This window comes from Mirounga angustirostris, unplaced genomic scaffold, assembly GCF_029215605.1.
Source record: "Mirounga angustirostris isolate CCGP_5_RB_7025 unplaced genomic scaffold, mMirAng1.0.hap1 SCAF_1, whole genome shotgun sequence".
NCBI lineage: Eukaryota > Metazoa > Chordata > Mammalia > Carnivora > Phocidae > Mirounga > Mirounga angustirostris.
In genome coordinates this window covers 191,345,499-191,368,464 of record NW_026991709.1, presented here as the reverse complement: position 1 = coordinate 191,368,464, position 22,966 = coordinate 191,345,499, and the positions used below count along the sequence as shown (strand labels likewise).

At 44.7% G+C, this 22,966-nt stretch overlaps 1 protein-coding gene across 2 annotated transcripts in view; it reads right to left on the bottom strand.

Annotated features, from left to right (window-relative positions):
- ARHGEF3 (Rho guanine nucleotide exchange factor 3) overlaps positions 1 to 22,966 on the bottom strand; it is a 299,011-nt gene that overhangs the window by 193,820 nt on the left and 82,225 nt on the right. For both annotated transcript variants that reach the window (XM_045862139.3, XM_045862138.3), the window contains one exon: positions 10,396 to 10,462. In XM_045862139.3, coding sequence (XP_045718095.1) covers positions 10,396 to 10,462 — 67 coding nt within the window. The remainder of the gene's footprint in view (positions 1 to 10,395; positions 10,463 to 22,966) is intronic.

Here is a 22,966-nt window from a genome sequence, read left to right as displayed (position 1 = left end):
CTAAGCTCTAATAGTTTCCAATATTATAGAAACAGCCTTGAGCCATTTCCGAATGCAATTTTCCAGGATCTGCTATTATTTCAATTAATCCAGAAGACAATTATGTTTTATGTCTTATGGGCAGTCTATTCTTGCTCCCAAGTTAGACTATCATGGTTGAAACAAAACAAAACAACACAACTAATGACTGCTTCTAACCAAACACAAAAGAAGAGGAATTAGTTTTGTCCACCTGAGAGCCAGACCCTGGGAATCAGGATGAGTATCCTTTACTAGGGGAGGAGAAGACTTTTATAGACAAGAATTGTTAGTATCTGCCTAGTGCCTCTCCCCTTCTGGAAACTGCCTCCTTCTTCCCCATATCCCTATAGTTAACATAGGAGTCAACATAGTGGTACAGCAAACCCCACTCCACGCCACTGCTGATGGGTCCAGGAGTAGCCACCTGACCTAAGATGGGCCAATCAAAACCCCTCCCTAGTAATTTTGGTTCGGAGAGAGAAGGGGCTGCTGTTTGCCTATGGTTGCATTTCCACAGCACAGAGAAATGGAAGTCAGTCTACAGAGAAAATGCAGCAAATAACAGAGAGGAATCCAAAACCCTCCCAGGCGGCCAGTTCCAGTGGCTTCTAAGGCCCCACTTCATTCCACAAGATACTCCTCCAGACCTCTGTAATTTTTTTTAAAGATTTTATTTATTTGTTTGTCAGAGAGAGTACACAAGCAGGGGGAGTGGCAGACAGAGGGAGAAGCAGGCTCCCCGCTGAGCAAGGAGCCAAATACGGGGCTCGATCCCAGGACCCTGGGATCATGACCCGAGCCGAAGGCAGACGCTTAACCCACTGAGCCACCCAGACGTCCCTAGACCTCTGTAATTTTTAAAAATCTCCTTAAGCCAATTTGAATTGTTTCTGTCACCTGCAACTAAGATTTCTTAACCCAGAAAATTCAGTCAAAATTATCTTTTACCCTGAATAATTCTGGAAGAACACAAAAGGGAATATTTGAATAGCTACATAAAATAAAGGCATCTATAAATTCTGCCTCCAAAGTTCAGAATTTGTGCTACTGTCATTAAAGGCCCTAGGTCCCCACACACCTCACATGTGACCAAAAAAAGAAACTGCTTTTGAATCTAAAATTGAGCTTCAGGGGCGCCTGGGTGGCTCAGTCGTTGAGCGTCTGCCTTCGGCTCAGGTCATGATCCCAGGGTCCTGGGATCGAGCCCCACATCAGGCTCCCTGCACCGCGGGGAAGCCTGCTTCTCCCTCTCCCACTCCCCCTGCTTGTGTTCCCTTTCTCTCTGTGTCAAATAAATAAATAAAATCTTTTTAAAAAATAAATAAATAGGGGCGCCTGGGTGGCTCAGTCGTTAAGCGTCTGCCTTCGGCTCAGGTCAGGATCCCAGGGTCCTGGGATCGAGCCCTGCATCGGGCTCCCGGCTCTCCCTCTCTTTTTGCCGCTCTCCCTGCTCAGGCTCTCTCTCTCTGTATCTCTCTGTCTCAAATGAATAAATAAAATCTTAAAAAAATATTTAGAGGGCACCTGGGTGGCTCGGTCGTTAAGCGTCTGCCTTCGGCTCAGGTCATGATCCCAGGGTCCTGGGATCAAGCCCCGCATCGGGCTCCCTGCTCAGCGGGAAGCCTGCTTCTCCCTCTCCCACTCCCCCTGCTTGTGTTCCCTCTCTCGATGTGTCTCTGTCAAGTAAATAAATAAAATCTTTAAAATAAATAAATAAAATCTTTAAAATAAATAAATAAATAAATTAATTAATTAATTAATTAAAACTGAGCTTCCGTGTGCCTGACATATTGTTGGTGTCCGCAGACTGAAAATGACAGGGGCTTATCCTCACAGGTGTCAGCAGCTGTTCGAGGGCTAGCTTCTCTACCGCCTGGAGGGAAATGAGGCAAGAGGGCCAGGCGGAAACCAGAGACAGTCAGTTTTTCCTTTTGAGGGGGCACCTCACACGGAAAAGGCATCTCTTAAACACACATATTTAGGAAACAGTCACTTCAGGTGTAAGAGAACTCTAGTTACAAGGAGCTAGTATTTTCTGCACACTTAACCACATGGAGGCATTATTCAGATCCCTTTACACCCATTACAACTAAGTCTCAAGTTCTGAGAAATGGCATTACTGTCCCCATTCTGCCAATAAGGACCTGATGCTCTGAAGTGTGTCTTGTCTGAAGTTTCCACTTGGCGTTGCGCCATCAGAGCATGTGCCTTTTCCCCACATATGCTTTTGTTACAACTGCCAAGGACTGTCCACCAAACTCAGAGTTTGGGCTGTGCAGAGGCACTGTCCAGAGGACAGTGAAACTCCCCACCCCGTGAGTGCATCGAGGCAGCCTCTAGCCTGACTCTCAGGCGTGAGGGGTTGGGGGGTGAGGTGGATGATGAGACAGGATGGGGGCAAATGTCCTGCAGCCCGGCTCGGTAGGTACCTGCCTCTTCCATGCACCCAGATTTGATCAGCCCCCAGACGTTTTGCCAGAACACATGTTAGTGATGAGCCCTGATGTTCTCTAAGCCCCCAAGAAGCTTTTAAAATAAGCTTCCTCGGGCGCCTGGGTGGCTCAGTTGGTTAAGCGACTGCCTTCGGCTCAGGTCATGATCCTGGAGTCCCGGGATCGAGTCCCACATCAGGCTCCTTGCTCGGTGGGGAGTCTGCTTCTCCCTCTGCCCTTCCCCCCTCTCATGCTCTCTCTCTCTAATAAATAAATAAATAAATCTTAAAAAAAAATAAGCTTCCTCTTGCTTGTGGAAGATTTTGCTTGTGGAAGGAGTTTGTGTTTATGTATTACAAGTTTTGAGGGTCTTGCTCATTATAAAAGCAATATATGACCACCCTCAAAAATTCAGACATTGCCAAAAACATAACTACCATAGCAATGGTTCCCTGGTGCCACCCCAGGTTGTCAGTCAACAGGGATATCCCTTCAGACTTTTTTCTGTGTATATAATAGTATGTTCTCTTCTTATAAGGGGGAATTTCATTTTTGTTAGTTTTGTTTGCTTTTCCTTACTTACTGGTTTAATCCTAAACATAGAGTTTTACATGATATGCTTGTGCATCATGTGCACTTTCAACAATCACACTGTGCTGAGAGCACAGGCTACCTGGGTTCAAAAGCTGGGCTGCGGTGCGACCTTGGAGATGGGTAATTAAAATTCTGGGCCTCAGTTTGCCCATCCAGAAACTGGGTATAATAATAGTATGTATCTAATAGGGCTTTTGGAGGTGTGATGACATGCAAAGCACTAAGAATAGTAGTTAACATATTACAAGAGCTAAATAAATGAAATACATTATTATTGTTTTTATTTATTTTGTCATTTAAAAATAGTTTTATTTTAGGGCACCTGGGTGGCTCAGTCGCTTAAGCATCTGCCTTCGGCTCAAGTCGTGATCCCAGGGTCCTGGGATCAAGCCCCGCATTGGGCTCCCTGCTCCACGGGAAGCCTGCTTCTCCCTCTCCCACTCCCTCTGCTTGTATGCCCTCTCTCGCCGTCTCTCTGTCAAATAAATAAATAAAAAGAATTTAAAAAAATAAAAAGTTTTATTTTTTTTTTTTAAAGATTTATATTTATTTGAGAAAGAGAGAGAATGAGAGAGTGGGGGGCGGGGGAGGGGGAGCAGAGGGAGAGAGAATCCCAAGCAGACTTCACACTGAGTGCAGAGCCCGACATGGGGCTTGATCTCACGACCCTGAGATCACGACATGAGCTGAAACCAAGAGTCGGATGCTTAACCAACTGTGCCACCCAGGCACCCCTAAAATTATTTTTAAAGTATGAGTTAGAATGAATAACTTGACTTTGTTTACTGGTCATATGTATTTTCTCTTCTGTGCTGTTATTCGATCCTTCAACTATCTTCCTATTGGGTTTTCAAATTTGTGTTACTGCTTTGCAAGGGTCCTTTGTATATCAGGGAGGTTAGTAATTTCATACTAAAGAAAATTTCCCAAAAGGTGCTGGCAAGGAACATGGGCTTTGGAATGAGGTGAGCTCAGGTTAGAATCCCAGCTCCACTACTTACCTGTCATGTGACCCTGAACAAGCTGCTCCACTTTGAAACCTCTGTTCAGTGGGCAGAATTCTAGCATGGCTCCCAAAACCCCCAGTCCCTAATGTACACACGTTGTATAATCCCCTCCTCTGAGTGCCAGCAGAATCTGAGAATGTGATGAAGTATCACCCCCGTGACCAGATTACTAATCATTGGCTTTTAGATCATCAAAAGGAAGATGATCTGGGTGGTGATCTAATCTGGTGAGCCCTTAAAAGGAACTGGGCTCTTCCTCAAGTCAGAGAGATATGAAGCATAAGCGATAATTTGATGTGAGACAGATTCTCTATTGCTGGCTTTAAAGATGGGGATGCCACAGGGCAAGAACCTGAGAGAAGCCTCTAGGAGTTAAGAGCCACCCCCAGTCGACAATCTCCAAAGAAATGGGGACTTCAGTCCTAAAGCCACAAGAAACTGAATTCCCCCCAATAACCTAAATAAGCTTGGAAGAGGCCTCTGTGCCTCAGAGGAGACTCCACTCTGCCTGACACCTTGATTCCTGTCTTGTGAGACCCTGAGCAGAGAACCCAGCACACCCTGCCCAGACTTCTGACCTACAGAATTGTGACCTAATGAGTGGCTGGTGTTCCAAGCTGCTAAATTTGTGGTAATTTGCTATGCGGTGATCGAAAACTAACATACTCTACTTCCTCACCTATGAAATGAGGATGAGGCTTAAACAACATCAATCTCTTGGGATTGTTCTGGGAAGTAATGTACGCATAAAGCACTCAACACAGCGCCTGGTATAACCTAAGTGAATGCTAGCGGCTAGTTACCTGGGATTAATGGAGCTGTTATAACTGTATCCATCACTACAAATACAAAACAGGGTAACAAATTATTTTTTTTCATAAATAAAGTAGGGAAGATCAAACTTAAAAAAAAAAAAAAATGAAGTCCAAAGGAGTAGAAGGGAACTAAAAGGGATCCTGGGTGATGAAGTTTACCATAGCATACTCACTTGTTCCTAGCATTTTAAAAAAGATCTTCATATCTAACTTCCTTTGAAGAAAAGTATGTGTCATCAGTCTTGTTTTAAAGAGGCAATATGGGGGCGCCTGGGTGGCTCAGTTGGTTAAGCGACTGCCTTCGTTCGGCTCAGGTCATGATCCCAGGGTCCTGGGATCGAGCCCCGTATTCAGCTCCTTGCTCAGCGGGGAGCCTGCTTCTGCCTCTCCCTCTGCCACTCCCCCCTGCTTGTGCTCACTCTTTCTCTCTCTCTCTCAAATAAATAAATAAATAAAATATTTTAAAAAATAAATAAAGAGGCAATAGCCCTAATGGCCTAGGGACCGACAGTCCCGCGTTCAAATGCTGGCTCTGTTACTTACTACAGCTGTGATTTTAGGCAAGCTAGCACATGTGGGGCTCTGTTTCCTCATCCTTGACATGGGAATAAATATATCTACCATGCAGGACTGTCATGGTCTTGCCCGGAGCTGATGCGCTGTAAGTGGAGGTAAATGTACCAAGTGAGGCTGCAAGAGAGAGAGTGTTGTGCCCCCTTTGTTGCAGGGTGGACACAGTGAGGTCACAATAAACACTGGCCTGGCCGTGTATGTACTGAGTCTTAGAGACCGTAACTCCACTGAGTTGTGAATTTTAGAACATTCCAGTCTGACCTTCAAGAAACATTCAGTGACCCTGAGGTGTGTGTACCTCCTTCCAAACACAGGACTTGGGATGTGTCAAGGCAGCATGCAGCAAGCACAGGACTCACTGTCTGAAAACCAGGTTCTAGGTCTGATCTCTTGGGAGAGACCCGGGAGAGATTTGGTAACAGTACCAAACTCTTCCTTGGAGGAAATGACCCTTCCCTACCTCAAGTAGCTCTCATGGAGCTGCCCTGACAAAACCCCGTCCACCTAGCTCCCTCAGAGGGAACATGTGACCAAGGCTTGTCCATCTTCTTGACGACAGTAATTGGCCAAGGCGTAGCTATGTGACCCAAGCCAGGGCAAACGGAGTCCTTCACTGGGATTTCATATGTGGACTGGGGAATCAAACGCTTCTCTCTTTCCTCTGGAAACGAGTGGCTGTTTGTGGTCATCCTCTCCCTCCAAAACAGTTCACATGTAGTATGCAGGATAAGACCAATACCCCAAGAGTAACAAAGCTGAGAGGCAGTATCCCTGGATACTGTTGTATCTGAAGCCTACCCACCTCAGTGTCTCTCAGTCAAATGAGCCAATCAATCTCCCTTTCCACTCAAGCTACTTTTAATTGAGTTTCTATTACTTGCAATCAAGAGTCCTAATACATTAGGCCTTGTTTTCCACATCTGAAAATTAACAGGTTGGGGCTACAATGTCCAAAGTTTCTTCCAAAGCCTCAGAGTCTAGAAATTTCTTCCCAAATGGCCTAGGCAAGAGTAAAGAGCAGGTACTGGAGAAAGAGACAAGACAAGCACAGCCATGAAATTTGGTTGGTATTTAATGGAAACATCAGTTCTAACACCTTAATGATGCTTTGTATGGAGCAGTAGGTCTTGCTAAGTATTTCCTAGTTAACTAACAGGCAATGGTAGGAGTTGTGCTCCTGAGATTTCCACACTTCTAGAATGAGTTTCCTCCCTGAGTGTCTTTCTCTCTCTCTCTCTCTCTCTCTCTCTCTCTCAGCTAACCGGAGGAGCTGTAGCAAATATTTGCACAAGGAAGAGTGGAAATTCTGAGCTCAGCACTGCCCCAACCAGATGGGGACCAGATGTGCAATGAGCACCTGACAGAAGCACTTAGTAACAGTACTGCAGGGTCCCACCTTCTTATTCCTGTCATTCTCTTCTGGTTTTACTCATGATGTTCCCACCATAACTGCTCCAACCAAAACCTCCTCTTGGCTTCTTTCCACAAGCATATGTGCAGCACGTATGGGTCTGGTGAGAGACAGGCATGACCCCACCTCTTGTTCAGGAAGGTGGCGGAGTCAGGAGAGTTGGTAACACCAAGGGCCCCTGTCTGCTTAGATAAGAGTGGGAATCAAGAGACCCAACCTGCACTTAATAACTCCTATAAAGGGCTATAGCTGTGATTTTAGGCAAGCTTGGTAGGTAGAAAGAGTGTCATCCAAGGATCACCAGCTCTTCCTGAACCTCTCTACAGCCAAAAACTGCAGCCCCCCAAAAAAGGAAAACCACAAAGCCTACTCCTAATGCCTTGAGGAGTAATGCAGATCTTCAGTGAATGTTTCCAGGGAAGACAAGGAGGGGTTTACAATACAACTCACTCAGAAAGACTTTCCTTAAAATTATTTTGAAACATCGCTCTCTTTTTCCAGACTCCTTATTAAGATGCCAACCACTCCCTCTCCTCCCTTTGTGCCCCAACTCCCTCCTGAGCCCTCACGTGTGTCCCTCTTGGCTTCTCATCTAGAGTGATGTGGTTCCTTGTCCTCTCGCCTTTTACCATCCATCTTCCCCCACCACTTCTCTCCATCCCCCCCCAAAATCCACCAATGCCCAGAATATAAGTAAACTAACATAGGATCTTTATTCCTTACAAGCCAAAGAGGAATGGAATTACGAATGCTTTTAATGGTTTCCTCTGCCACATATATAAATATGGGAAATTTACTAGCTCACAGATTCTAAAACCTTCCTTTCTCAATAAAGAAGAAAATAAAGCATTCACAAAAAGCATGCCCTGCCCTAGGACAGCATGCACAGCTCAGTCTAACAGGCCTGGGAGTCACATTTCATTACAGAAAATATATTAGCTAGATAATGCCTCAAATGTCTTCATCCTGGCATTCTGGGCCTTCTTGTTCTTCAATTCCAATTACCATAATGATGGTTACAAAGCGTGGCCTGGCTGGGAGTAAGGGTGTTTCCACTTGGTAGGGTTCCCTCCTACTCCCTCTATGTCAGGGAGGATTATGCTCCAACAGGGAGAGAGATCAATTTGGCCAATCTGGCAATTGATCAAGCCTCAGACCATCTCCCTCTGGCATATCTTAATGTCAGTTTGTCTAACTTTACCAATAAGCCCAAGAGGCCAGGAGAAATCAAAGCAAGGACAAGGGACCAAAATAAACACCACATCTGACCTAACCACCTAACAGACTCTACTCACTCCAACAATTTTAACTATTCCCTAATATCAAATGTTACCATGCACGGATGAAGCTATCAAAGGGTCACTTAAACCAAGTGTACATCTAACAGGTTCCTTTGAGCAGCAATTTCTATAAAACAGAGTTGTGCTCAAAAATTCACAAAACATTTTTCAAGGGAAAACAGTTGGAGAGGTCTTATGACCATGGGTATGGTAATCAATTGTCCCAGTTTGCCTGGGACTTCCAGTGCTAAAACCAGGACAATTGCTGGCAAACTTGGGTGGTTGGTCACCCTAGATGTACCTAGAAGTTGTTTTGCCGCTGCCTCCTGGGCCTAGAAGAGGAGAAAAGACAAGACAATGTGTTTGTCACTCATGGGCTCGATACTCAGAGGAAATCACCGACTTCTGATGTAGTTTTATCAGAAAGAGAGATGGCTGGAGAAATGGCCCAGGCCGATGAGGCAGCTGGCCTTTTCTACAGCCCCCAAATCCTTCGCAGCCAAAGGCACTCCGAACTCCTTCCCAGTCCCCCAGGACAAGAGCTCCAGGGCCCCTTAGAAACTGTCAAGAGTTGGCCAGTGACCACTGCTGAAGCAGAAGGAAGGGTAGGGTATCCTGAAGGGAGGCCAGAGATGGAGAGAAAATAAATGTCTTCCCAAAAAGGCCCACTTGCTCACAGAAGGTCTAATTTCTCTACAGTTCAAAATTGACAATAAATGCCAACTCTTCCAAAGTGTGTACAAACTATCTTGTCAATAAGGATTAATGAGCAATGACTTTGGGAAATGTCACCAACATCAACTCAAATGTAGTCTCCAAGCACAGCAACACATCAAAGGCTCTGAGAAGTCTCGAAGCAGTAAACATACTTAATTAGGTGCTCTCAGTGTGCCCCAAGTTTATTTGACCACACAAGGTTTTTTCCACATAATGGTTATGATCATCCAACCGAACACACTTGGAGGAATGGGGATATTATCCATAAACCATAAACAGCTTAGGAGACACATGACTTACTTTCAGTAAGACATGCACGTCTATTTAAGAGGTCAGCACACTTCTCTTTGCACTCAGTGAAAAGCATATTGTAAACTTAGTGAAAACAGAGCCATGATCTATATTTATTTTTAATAACACACTTGGAGAAAATGACTAAGATCTATGTAGGAGACTAAAGGGGAACTCAGCTAGAAAAAACAGTGCTGTAAAGACCAAAGACATGATCGTGAAACACAGTCTGAAGTGGACTTCATGTCTGATGGATGTGAAAGGTTTGTTTATTCATTCAACAAATTAATTAAGTATGTAGGTGCTAGGTGCAGGGATGCACAGTGAACAAGAGAGAATGACAAGGTCTCTACACACCTGATGCTTGGAGCTTCTAATCTTACATTTCTGTAGGCACTAACTATCTTATCCCAACAATGAGAAGGAAGTGCCGGGGTCCACAGGAGGTGCCTGAGCTCAGAAGGCTTTCCCATGGAAGGTGATGTCAAGGCTTAGACCCAAGGGATGAAGTGGGTGGGCCAGTTGCTGTGTGTGTAGGAGCACAGTGCTGGACAGACGGGGCTGTGTTCTAGGCAGAAGGAACAACTCAGCAAAGGCCGGGTGGTGAAACAGAGCTCTGAGCATTCTTTACACACGCAACTGTGTTTTTCCTAAGGTCAGAGCTAGAATTCATTTTAGCACACGGCAGGGCTTCCATATACTTTATTATTATTATTATTACTATTAACATTATTATGTTAAGGAAGAGAACTTTGCATCAAGAGATTAGATCTGACTATACAATTCTAAGGGTCAATGGCTTTATGATTGGGAGATTTTTATGATTCCCCTTAAAGATCTGTTTAGAGCTTACAGACTTCTCCTTCTGGAAAACAAAGCTCCCCATGAAGTCATAAATCTATATATCAACAGATGGTACATTTCTGATTTCTTTTTTCTTCATTGTGCACCGGGTCCCTCCAGGTTCCCAAGAAAACAGGCACAATGCTTCCCCCTCCTCAACCCTGACTTGGCTTCTTCATCAGATGCTTCCAGGAGCCCAAGACCTACAGGGCAAATGAACATCAGCGGGCGCTTATAATTGATGTTTTTTAATTAAGCCACAAGTGCTGATACAAACATGATTTTTCCAAGAGCTAAAACCCAGCTTCTTTGGCAAAGACCGATTAGTAGAGCCAACCCCAAGAGCACCGTCTCTTGGGCGGCCAGAATAGGGTGTAGAACACTGGGCACCATGCCCGGGAAAACACTTACCCCTCTGAAATTCCAGGCTTTAGGGGAGGAGAACATGGGGAAGTTGTTTTGCCGCTGCCTCCTGGGCCTAGAAGAGGAGAAAAGACAAGACAACGTGTTCATCACTCATGGGCTCAATACTCAGAGGAAATCACTGACTTCTGATGTAGTTTTATCAGAAAGAGAGATGGCTGGAGAAATGGCCCAGGCCGATGAGGCAGCTGGCCTTTTCTACAGCCCCAAAATCCTTCGCAGCCAAAGGCACTCCGAACTCCTTCCCAGTCCCCCAGGACAAGAGCTCCAGAGCCCCTTAGAAACCGTCAAGCTCCCACCCTTAAAAAATAAAATCAAACCTAAAATTCAACCTGGTTGCAATCAAAGAGCCAGACCGAGCTCCCAATCTTGATCTTTATTTCTCACACACAAGCAATTCCCAAACGGACATCATCAGCTGGTGTTTACAGCTTCAGCAGAGCCTGGAACTCTCCCTGGAGCAAGCTGCACCTGAGCTCCAGACTTTTAGAGGGACGGTCCACAGGACATGTAGCCGCTGCCTCGCCAGCCGGAACCGGTTTCCTCACCGATTAACATCTCCCCGTGAATCAGCATCCTTACACGTGACAGAGGCAGGTTCTGGTGGGTCAGCACCAGACGTGGGTAAACAGTACAGGGAAGGAAAGCAGGAGCAGTCTGGTTGGGCAACTCCAGACAGCTGCCAACAGACCACCAGGGACACTGTCTATGATGTTTCTACGGAGTAATAAATTACTCCTCCCAAAAATGTTGTGTCTGTCAATATGGCAATTCATATCTCATGTTTGCTTAAAATACCACCTCACTGAAAAGCATCCCTGAGAAAGGTTCATCTTGGACTTTCCCTGAGGTTTTACTCACTGATGTGCAAAAAGGTACAGGATGTACCTTGGGTTCACTGATGTACCAAAAAGGTCCTAAGTTGTCAGTTTTTCACGGGATAGCCACAACTTTACTTCGACTTCCCTGCCATAATCAGCAGTAATGCGGGCAGAAGTGACCACTGCACAGGCTTGAGTCAGGCTCGAGTAAAAATCTTGATCGGCTCTCCCGTATGAAAGAGATGTAAGCGAACCGCAAGGTGATTATCCTAACAGCAACAGCTAACAGGTATTGAGTCCTTAAAACAGCACACGCTAAGACTTCATAGAGTTAATCATTGGCTCCCACACTGCGAGCTAGAGTTCGTCATTGTACCCATTTAAGAGATAAGAAAACAGAGACCTAAGGATATGAAGTGCCAGCTATCAGCACACAGGTGAAATCAGGATTCTGATCCCAGTTGTCTGATCGCAGATCCCACAGTGTTTTACTAGCTGTGCAACCCTGACCATGAGGCTTCATCTCTTGGGCTTTCATTCTGCCTCTGTGCAAAACAGGAGAAACGATACCCGGTACATAGAGTCAAGAAGGGATGACGGTTCCAGATCCAGTTCTATCACTGCTAAGTTCTCAAAGATGCCAGCACAGAGCCCCTTCCCCTCCTCCCAATATCTGGCTCCAAGAACAGCCTTCGAGCAGGGGCACAGGACTGACACAGAAAAGCTGGGACAACTCACCAAAAGCTGTGTCTTTATATCCAGCCCTACTTCTGCCTCACCCTCCTCCTCACCCACACAGACAACAATAAACACCCAGGCTAATAACATCTCAAGACACAGAACACGTGGGTGGTTATTTAGATTTAATACACTTCTCTATTAAGTAACATGTTGGTCTAAGTTCTTCTAAAAAAGCATATCCCCCTTGAGAGAAAAAAAAAACTTAGAATTTAACAAAACATCTCCCTGGATACTGTTCCCTGCTCTCCCAGGTTAGAATTGGGCTTTGCTTTCCTAATTATTTGATGAGCTCCACTGCTTCCAAAGCAACAACATACAGCAAGCAGAACATTGTGAGTAAATGGGCCCCTGTTTTATATGTTGGGTCCACAGAAAATTATGATCACAATAATTAACAGCAATTAAGTTACATGATGTGCCAGGGACTATGCTAAACACTTTGCCTACATAATCTAAGTCTCACAATAAGATAGGTTATTATGTTACGGTATATTGTTAGTACATGATATACAGGTAGTGTTATAATGGTGCTATATAATATTTTATATATATAAAAATACATATCTACAAATTTATAATACATAATACATTATAATGGCAATATATATTTTTAAAGATACTTTTATCTATTTAAGCTCTACACCCAACGTGGGGCTTGACCTCAAAATCAAGAGTCATACGCTCTACCAGGCGCCCCAGCATTATACACTTTTAAGTAAATAACTTTGTATCATATTTTCATATAATATTATGGTATAATGGGGGATATTACCATTACCCCATCCTACAGATGAGATAAACTAGGACTCGGAGAGGTTAAGCCACATGCCAAAAGTCACATAGCTGGTAGGTGGCCACGTTGGGATTCATAACCAGATGTGTCTTCCTCCAGATTCAGAGGATGTAGCCCCTCTCATACAGAGAGAAGCCCCACCAAACAGGGCATGGCATGCTTTTAGAAGAATATGGCCTGGGGGTTCCTTGTGGGAGGGCACCAGCTCAGTAGGGCCTCACACTAAGAAGCCTCCTAGGTAAAGAAAAAGGATCAGAGCAAATCTGTCAATCCAGGGCACTCTCATGGCAATTTGGACACACCCCTCTTGGCTGGGGAAACTGCCAGGAAACCTACCAAGAGAAGGACTGTCCCTAATTGTAGGCTCCCCACAACCCTTGTATTCCATCACCAGCCAGGCTTCCAGATCATTCACATTAGCTGGAACCCCTTTAATAGTCTAATGTGGCATCATAAGAGTCTCCTACTAGTATCGTTCTCCCCAGCCAAACATTAGCACCCAGGTGGCTTTAAAAGACGGCTTCAGGAGGGGCACCTGGGTGGCTCAGTCAGTTAAGTGTCTGACTCTTGATTTCGGCTCCCAGGTCCTGATCCCAGGGTCCTGGGATCTGGGCCTGTGTTGGGCCCCCTGCTCAGGGGGCAGTCTGCTTGTCTCCCTCTCCCTCTGCCCCTCCCCCCACTGCTTGAGTCCACGCCCCACGCACGCACGCATGGTTAAGAAGCGCAGCTTGTCCTGCAGATGTCAGGAGAACAGTGCTGACCAGTACCCATCCACCTCGGTGGAGGAACCCATGGGAAGCCAGGGGTGGGCATGCAGCAGGAGAGAAGCCACTGAGACAGGAGGGAGAGCTTCTCGACTAGAAGGAGATGATAACCATAGGAAAGGCTAGGAAGAAAAGTTATAAATATTCCCTCCTCCAGAGAGCTTATGGTAGACATGGAGAAATGCCCACGGGAGGAGCAAAAAGTCAGGATTCAAGATGCATTTAGGGAATGATCTCAGATTCAGGTGTGTGTGTGGTGAGACTCAAACAGAATAAGCTCAGTAGCAATAGGCCTCAGGGTTAGCAACAGAATGTATTTCCCGCCACAGGAAAACAAATACAACTTTTCCCCACCACCTTGGGAGGTGACCATTTCCAGAGCAGCTCCTAAGAGTATGGGTTTCAGAAGCTTCTGCTGCCCATGCACTATGTGGGGCTAAGAGCCTAGTGTCTGGGGTAGGACCAACTTGAGGCTCCAAGAGTGGCGCCCTCCCTTTCTTGTTGGGGGACTTCAACCAGGCTACCTACTCTCTACTCCCTCTGAACCTCCATTTTCTCATCTGTAAAATGGGGATAATAATCTCTCTTCACAAAATTGAAGCATTAATGTACTATATAAAATGGCAGGGAATCTGGCACATGCTAGATGCTCAAATTAGCTATTACAGTAGTCCCCCCGTCTGCATGAAGGGTATGTTTCAGGGGCACCTGGCTGGCTCAGTAGGTGGAGCATGTGACTCTTGATCTTTGGGTTGTGAGTTCCAGCCCCACACTGGATGCAGAGCTTACTTTAAAAAAAGGGTACGTTTGAAGACTCCCAGTGGATGCCTGAACCAACGGATATGACTGAACCCCATACATGCTATGTTTTGTCCTATACATATGTACCTATTATGAATGAGGCATAGAAGGGGATGACAACAATAACTCCTAATAAGATAGAATTATAACAGGGGCGCCTGGGTGGCTCAGTCATTAAGCATCTGCCTTCGGCTCAGGTCATGATCCCAGGGTCCTGGAATCGAGCCCCACATCGGGCTCCCTGCTCAGCAGGAAGCCTGCTTCTCCCTCTCCCACTCCCCCTGCTTGTGTTCCCTCTCTCGCTGTGTCTCTATCAAATAAATAAAATCTTTAAAAAAAAAAAAAAAAGATAGAATTATAACAGGAGAACCCCTTGGTGGCTCAGTCGGTTGAGTGAACGACTTTTGATTTCGGTTCAGGTCATGATCTCAAGGTCGTGCGATTGAGCCACACTGCAGCCACACCCAGCATGGAGCCTGCTTAAGATTCTCTCTCTCCCTCTCCCCCCCACCCCGCTCTCTCCAAAAAAAAGAAAAAGAAGAATTATAACACCAAATGTAGTAATAAAAGTTATGTGAATGTGGCCTCTCTCAAGTATCTCATTGTACTATATCGCCCTTCTTATGATGATGTGAGCTGATAAAATGCCTGTGTGATCAGATGCAGTAGGTGAATGACATGGGCGTTATATGTAGCATTAGGTTACTACTGACCTTCTGACAATTCATCATAAGGAGGAGCATCTTGAAGACTCCTTCTTTAACCCAAAAAGAAGGAATGTTACTTATCATCATCATTGCTATGGCTCATGTTGGACAGCCAGTGAAATTCACACTGATTCTTATCCATTGGATAAAACAGAAATAAAACAAAGGCTTCAACCTGCCATATTTGTGTTAGACAACAACATGGCCACAAATATGAACACAATGTAACCGTGAAAAGTGATCCCCTCCATTCCCTGTCTAATTTCCTGCCCCCCACCCCACTTCCCTTCCAAAGAGTACCATCTTTGCCAGCATTTTGTATTTATTTTAAATATTTTAATGTCTTAATTCTCAGCTCAAGGGATCTTGCTAATAAAACTTTCCTTTTATTTCTTTTGTTTTACTTCTCTCTATCCATAAAGACAATTGTAGCACTACTAAGAAAGCCAAAAAGCTACATTTTATAAGGAAAATTAATGCAGAATATGGTACCACCTGTGCTAGGTAATATTTTTAAAGATTTATTCATTCATTTTTAGAGAGAGAGAGAGAAAGAGAGTGTGTGAGCAGAAGGAGGGCCAGAGGGAGAGGGGAGGCAGACTTTCCTCTGAGCACAGAACCCGACAGGGGCCCGATCCCATGACCCTGAGACCACAACGTGAGCCGAAATCACGAGGGGGACGCTCAGCGGACTGAGCCACCCAGGCGCCCCCGTGCCAGGTATTTTTATTCTGTTTGGATCACTTAAGACAGTGACAGTCTCTTTCAGGTAAATGTCTTCTTAGTTCTGTTTGTGGTACATAATTGAGGATGGACTGGCAGGTGTTTAGCCCGGTGAAGACAGAATTCTTTGTGGAGAAGCTCACGGTGAAGAGGCAGTTTGCCAAATAGAAAGCTCCTCACTCTGGCTCATCTCTTACAAAAAAGCACCAAGGCACCACCCGGTAACACGTTTCCATAGTTCAGAGGGCCACACTCAGCTTCATTCACTCCTGCCATGGCTGCCGCCCCAAATCTTTATGTCCTGATACGTTGTGGGGAAAAAGGATCACAGAACCTCAGAAATAGCCAATTGGTATAAGCACTCAACACTAGTTGGATCCTCAGCAATAGTCCTGTTGAGAAGGCACCGTGAAAGAGAGCCTGTACCCTTTGGAAAGGGGGGCTGTACCCCATCATAGGGCTCACACATTAATTTGTCTCCAATATTATAGAACACCTTCCGTAGGGCAGACACAGTACCAGACATTAGAGATACAGTTACATTACATTAATGAACAACACAGATCCAGTGTCTGCTTTCATGAAACTTACTAAAAGACAATGAGAGAGAGAGAGAGAACATAGTAAGTCTTTAAAAAAAAAAAAAAAGAGTGGTATAGGGAGTGCCAAAGGGGCTCAATCATCTGAGGAGCCAGAAGGACCTCCCAGAGGAAATGAGGTCTCCCTGTGACCTGACAGAGATGAGGGACTCAAGCAGGTGATAAGACGGAGCAACAGGCCAGGCCACAGGAAAAGCAAGCTAAAAATGCAGGAGGTAAAAAGCTGATCTTTGCAAAGATTACCAAAATAGACAAAACTGCCCAAACTGATTGCTGAAGTTAAAAGAGTCAAGAGTTAAGATGCAAAAGAGAGATGGCACATTGGAAAAACTGGAAGCTAAATTTAACATCTTACACATCTGTCAATAGAGGACAGCTTAAATGAAGCTCTATTCATTCTTTGCAATGGAAAACCATGTAGGACCATATGGTAATGAAAAATCTAAAAAAAAAAAAAAAAAAAAAAAGGAGAGAGAGGGGTGCCTGGGTGGTTCAGTCGGTTAAGCGTCTGCCTTTGGCTCAGGTTATGATCCCGGGGTCCTGGGATCGAGCCCCACATCGGGCTCCCTGCTCAGCGGGGAGTCTGCTTTTCCCTCTGCCTGCTGCTCCCCCTGCTTGTGCTCGCTCTCTCTCTCTCTCTGTCAAATAAATAAATAAAATCTTTAAAAAAAGAGAGAGAGAAAGGAAATCCAAGTTGCAGGAGATATGCATGATATATGATATAATACTATTTAGAATCTCACAAAATAACACTCTATTGTTGATAGCCACACATATACGTAGTAAGACTACAGATGAAAAGGCTTTATCAACTGCAGCAGAGTGGTTCCCCCTGGGGACTGAGAGGGAAAAGGGACTGGGGTGTGTGAGGCTTCATCTCTACCTGTAATGTTCCATTTATTCACATAAAAATTCTGAAGCCAACAGGACAAAATGATGTTTATTAAATCTAGAAGTATCATATGATCTCACTGATATGAGGAATTCTTAGTCTCAGGAAACAAAATGAGGGTTGCTGGAGTGGTGAGGGGTGGGAGGGATGGGGGCGCTGGGTGATGGACGTTGGGGAGGGTATGTGCTATGGTGAGCGCTGTGAATTGTGTAAGACTGTTGAATCACAGACCTGTACCTCTGAAACAAATAATATATTATATGTTAAAAAAAAAAGAAGAAGATAGTAGGAAGGGAAAAATGAAGGGGGGGAAATTGGAGGGGGAGACAAACCATGCGAGACTATGGACTCTGAGAAACAAACTGAGGGTTTTAGAGGGGAGGGGTGTGGGGGGATGGGTTAGCCCAGTGATGGGTATTAAGGAGGGCACGTATTGCATGGAGCACGGTGTTATATGCAAACAACGAATCATGGAACGCTACATCAAAAACTAATGATGTGGGCGCCTGGGTGGCTCAGTTGGTTAAGCGACTGCCTTCGGCTCAGGTCATGATCCTGGAGTCCCTGGATCGAGTCCCGCATCGGGCTCCCTGCTCGGCAGGGTGCCTGCTTCTCCCTCTGACACTCCCCCCTCTCATGTGCTCTCTCTCTCTCATTCTCTCTGTCTCAAATAAATAAATAAATAAATAAATAAATAAATAAATAAATAAACTAATGATGTAATGTACGGTGACTAACATAACATAATTAAATTAAAAAGTAAATAAATAAATGGTAGGTACAGAGATGAATGTTATAATAGCCTATATTTTGCTATATGGGTGAAATAGTTTATAATTAATAACAATAAACAAATGAATAAATTATGGCACAGCCATATAATAAAATACTAAGGCATCCATTAAAGATAACGCCCTCATCAGCAAGGACCATAAAATACAGTGTGTACAAAAAGCAGGGCAACACATAAACCCATTTATGTTTACACACACACACACTCACGCACGTACAGAATCAGCTGTGTACGCCAAGTGAGGGCCCTGGAAGGGCACGTGCCCAACTGTTGACAGTGATTGATTATGTGTGTAGCCACGGGTGGGAAGCATAGATGTGGACATCATCTTTTACATTATGTATTTTTAAATCTTTACTATGGAAATGTATTGTGCAATGAAAATCATGATAATGTTTACTGAAAGGCCTTGGCAGATGGGGAAGGAGGCAGAGAGGCATGAGATGAGGCTGAAGAGGCGGCCAAAGCTGGACAGTGCAGAACCTTAAATGCTCGGGTTGGGGGGTTGGCCATGGGCTGAGGGGGCTCCAGTGAAGCTACAGAGTGGGGCATGACATGAGGTCAGTCTTTGGAAAGATCCTTCTGACTAGAGGGAAGAGAAGACAGCCTAAGGGTCCAGAATGAAGGCAGAGACCAGAAGGGAGGCATCCAGATCCAAGGCAGCCTCTCTCATGGGGCACTTTCTGAAGGCAAAGAAGTCGGAAGTGTCCGTTCAGACTTCTTTTCCCCATTTTCTATCCCTCCGCCAGTTGTTTTCTAGAACAGCACTGTCCAATGGAAATATCATGTGAATGGCATATGTAATTTTAAAATTTCAGTCACATTAAAACGGTACACAGAAACAGGTAAGTTTAGTTTTAATAATATAGTTTATTTAACCCAAAATATTCAGATACTATTATCAGTTCAATAGATATACATCAGTGTAATAGAAAAAAATATTAGAGATATTTTACATTTTTCCCATCTTCAAAATCCAATGAGTATTTTACTGGGGCGCCTGGGAGGCTCAGTCAGTTAAGTGTCCAACTCTTGATTTCAGCTCAGGTCATGATCTCAAGGTCAAGACATTGAGCCCCACAGCTGGCTCTGCACTGAGTGGGGAGCCTGCTGAAGATTCTCCCTCTCTCTCTCCCTCTGCCTTTCGCCCCTCTTGCCCATGTTCTCGCTCTCTGTGTCTCTCTCTTAAATAAATAAATATATTTTTTTAAATCCAATGAGTATTTTACTCTTACATCAATCTTAATTGGCACTAGCCATGTTTCAAGGGCTCAGTAGCAGTATGTGCCATGTGTTTATCATACTGGACAGCACGGTTATAGAAAAACAACACATGAGGGCGCCTGGGTGGCTCAGTGCGTTAAGCATCTGCCTTCGGTTCAGGTCATGGTCCTGGGGTTCTGGGATCGAGCCCTGCATCGGGCTCCCTGTTCAGTAGGGAGTCTGCTTCTCCCTCCGCCTGCAACTCCCCCTGCTTGTGCTCGCTCTGTCAAACAAATAAATAAAATCTTTAAAAAAGAAAAAAAGAAGATGTGGGGTATATATATATATATATATGTATATATATGTGTGTGTGTGTGTGTGTGTAATGGAATATTACTCAGCCATAAAAAAAGAATGAAATCTTGACATTTCCAATGACATGGGTGGAGCTAGAGAGTATCATGCTAAGTGAAATAAGTCAATCAGAGAAAGACAAATACCATATGATTTCACTCATATGTAGAATTTAAGAAACAAAATAAATGAGCAAAGGGGGAAAAAAGAGAGGCAAACCAAGAAAAAGACTCTTAACTACAGAGAACAAACTGATGGTTACCAGAGGGATGGGTGAAACAGGTGATGGGGATGAAGGAGGGCACTTGTCCTGATGAGCACCGGGTGATGTATGGAAGTATTGAATCACTATACTGTTCACCTGAAACTAGTATTACACTGCATGTTAACTAACTGGAATTTAAATAAAAACTTTTTAAAAAGGGAAAAAGCCTTATGTTTCATTGCTTTAAAAATTTAAAAATATTTTTAAAATAGTGAGAATAAAATAAAGATAATTTTCAGGCAAAATAAAAGATATGTATCTAATGGAAAAAAATCCTCATGAAATAATAATGCAAAATAAAATACTGTTAATTATACCAGAAGTGGGAATTGTGTAAAGAAAAGCCAGGAGAGTAAGCACTCTGTGTCTGGGAACTGATAAAAATGGCTTAGATGTGGAGTTTTATCAGCACTTGTGAGAAATCCGCCCTACAAGCCCCTGTTTCGGAGACCCATATTTATGTGAATCCTTCAACAATGATAAAAATTCCCACACTCTGGCTTTCTCCGCTTCCTCCCATTCTCCACTCCTGGCCCTGGCTCTCTGTGCTCAGAGATTCTGCAGCAACACCCATTCCATCCTTTGCTCCCACCCCATGAGGCATTCTGCTGTATTTCTCTTTCACCCTGGAGCTACCTACAAAGCTTTTATCTTCAGAACAACTTTTCATGAGCGTAGTCTTTCATAAAAAGAACTCTCAATGGTAAATTTTAATGTTTCCCAAGCAGATGTCAGGGTGCCTGGGTGGCTCAGTCATTAAGCGTCTGCCTTAGGCTCAGGTTATGATCCCAGGACCCTGGGATCGAGCCCCGCATCGGGCTCCCTGCTCCGTGGGAAGCCTGCTTCTCCCTCTCCCATCCCCCCTGCTTGTGTTCCCTCTCTCACTGTGTCTCTCTCTGTCAAATAAATAAATAAAATCTTTAAAAAAAAAAAGTGCAGATGTCTTGGGGGCACCTGGGTGGCTCAGTCATTTAAGTGTCCAACTCTTGATCTCAGCTCAGGTCTCCATCTCAGGGTTGTGAGTTCGAGCCCTACACTGGGCTCTAAGTTGGGCATGGAGCCTACTCAAAAAAAAAAAAAAAAAAAAGGAGTGCAGATGCTTGGAGTCAGCTCTGCCATTCACTAGCTCTGTGACCAGGGACAAGTGACTTACCCACTCTTTTCCCTACTTCCCCCATCTGTAAAATGGAGGTAATAACAGGATCCCCTTATAGAGTTGCTGTGAGGATTAAGTGAGTTAATATACGTAAGGCTCTTAGCACCTGACGCCCAAAAGGTGCACTTTAAAAATTAGCCCACTTCTGGGTGACGAGCTCTGGCAGGCCAGGGACTGTGTGACTTGGGTTCACTGCTGTCTCCGTACTCCCTGCACTTAATAGGACCTGAATCAATAGCTGGAGAATGAATGCGTGGTGCTTGCCCTGGGTCTGTGGTCAGCGGTGTCACCGAGTCGCCTTACGTACACACTGACAGAACAGGAATATGACCACATGCCCTTGAGAGAGGGAGAGCAGGTTGGACAGCTGAGGCCATCTCTTGGGTCCTCTGAGCACTGGCCATGCACGGCCCTGAGGCAAGGCTGACATGGGTTGTGGATCTGCCTCCATCTCAGCCTTCTGTCTTTTCCCAGGCCTCTCTCAGGCTTCGCTGGGTCCTAGGATAGGCACTTGCTGAACACAAGTTCCTCAAATTCAACACAGTTCCTCAGTGAGCAATTGTTCAAATGAACAGCACCAGAGGGAAGGGACCCTGGTCATGAGGGCAGGTCAGACTCCAGCATGGCACCTTCCCAAAGGTATTTAAGTGCATTCTGGATTATATATGATTTTCACCTTATTAATCCTGCTATACTTCCCATGCTGTCTCCTTATCCAGGAGAAAGTACCTACAAAATGCCATAACTGCCCCCAGGAAATTAAAACCAGAACACTCAGAGACACCATCCCATCATGACAAATACACCAATGCTCCCGTCCACTTGCGTATTTCAAGTCCAGGGTGGGTCAGAGGTTGCTCATTCACATTTCCATGTGTTGGGCAGCCACTGTAAACCTTTGTAGAACAAAGTAAACCCACCGAAAAGAGACAACAGCCACACAAGGTGGTCGGAGCATGGACTCTGCAGTCTCCAAGACCCTGGTTCAAGCCCAAGTCTACCAAGTGATCTTGGGCAACTTACAGAACTTCCCCGAGCCTCAGTTTCCAACTTGAAACCAAAGGCAAATCACAAACCAGTGAGTCCAGATCACACAAAGAGCAGCTACTTCTACTATCTGCCTATTCTCCTACTCTGCTGTGTTTTTCTCCATAGAATTGATCACCTCCTAATGTAAGCTCTGGGAGAACGGAACTATGTTTTACTCTGCAGCATCCCTTACGCCCTCAATGATGCCTGGCACATAGTAGACGCCCAGCAAATATTTAGAGCTAACATTTATTAAGCTTTCAGTGGGAGCCAGGTAGTACACAAAGCACTGTACAGGAATTATTGACTTACTCCTCATAACAACCCCATGAAATCTGTCTCACCACGTCCATTTTCAAGTTGGAAATGGAGGCTTGGGGAAGTCTGGGGAGCAGAAACCACATGGTAAGGGTCTTAAAGCCTCCTGCAAGGTTTTGGATTTTAGTCTGAGTGGGAAGCCACAGGAAGATTTTGAGCAGAGAAGAAACATGACCTATGTTTTAAAAGGACTGTTCTCAATGCTGTGTGGAGGGAACACTGTAGGGGCAAGACAAGGGAGGTGGTGAAAGAGTTCCTGCAGTAGCCCAGGTGAGAGGCAGCAGGGACAGACGTGGACCAAGATGGTGGCAGTGGTGAGCTGTAGTGCAAGTATGCACATATTTGAAGATAAGGTAACAGGATTTGCCAATGGGTTGGATATGGAGGGTGAAATGAGAAAGAAGTAAAAGACGCTCTAAGAATTTTAGCCTGAGCAACTGGGAAGACAGAAAAGACCAATTGGAGGAACAGACTGGGGGACAAAAATCAAGAGCAGACAGATCATCTATATTCGTATGGATCTCCAAATGGAGATTAGAGTGAGCAGTTGGATACAAGAAATTGAAGAGTATATTCAAGAGGCATCAGCCTTTAGACTGA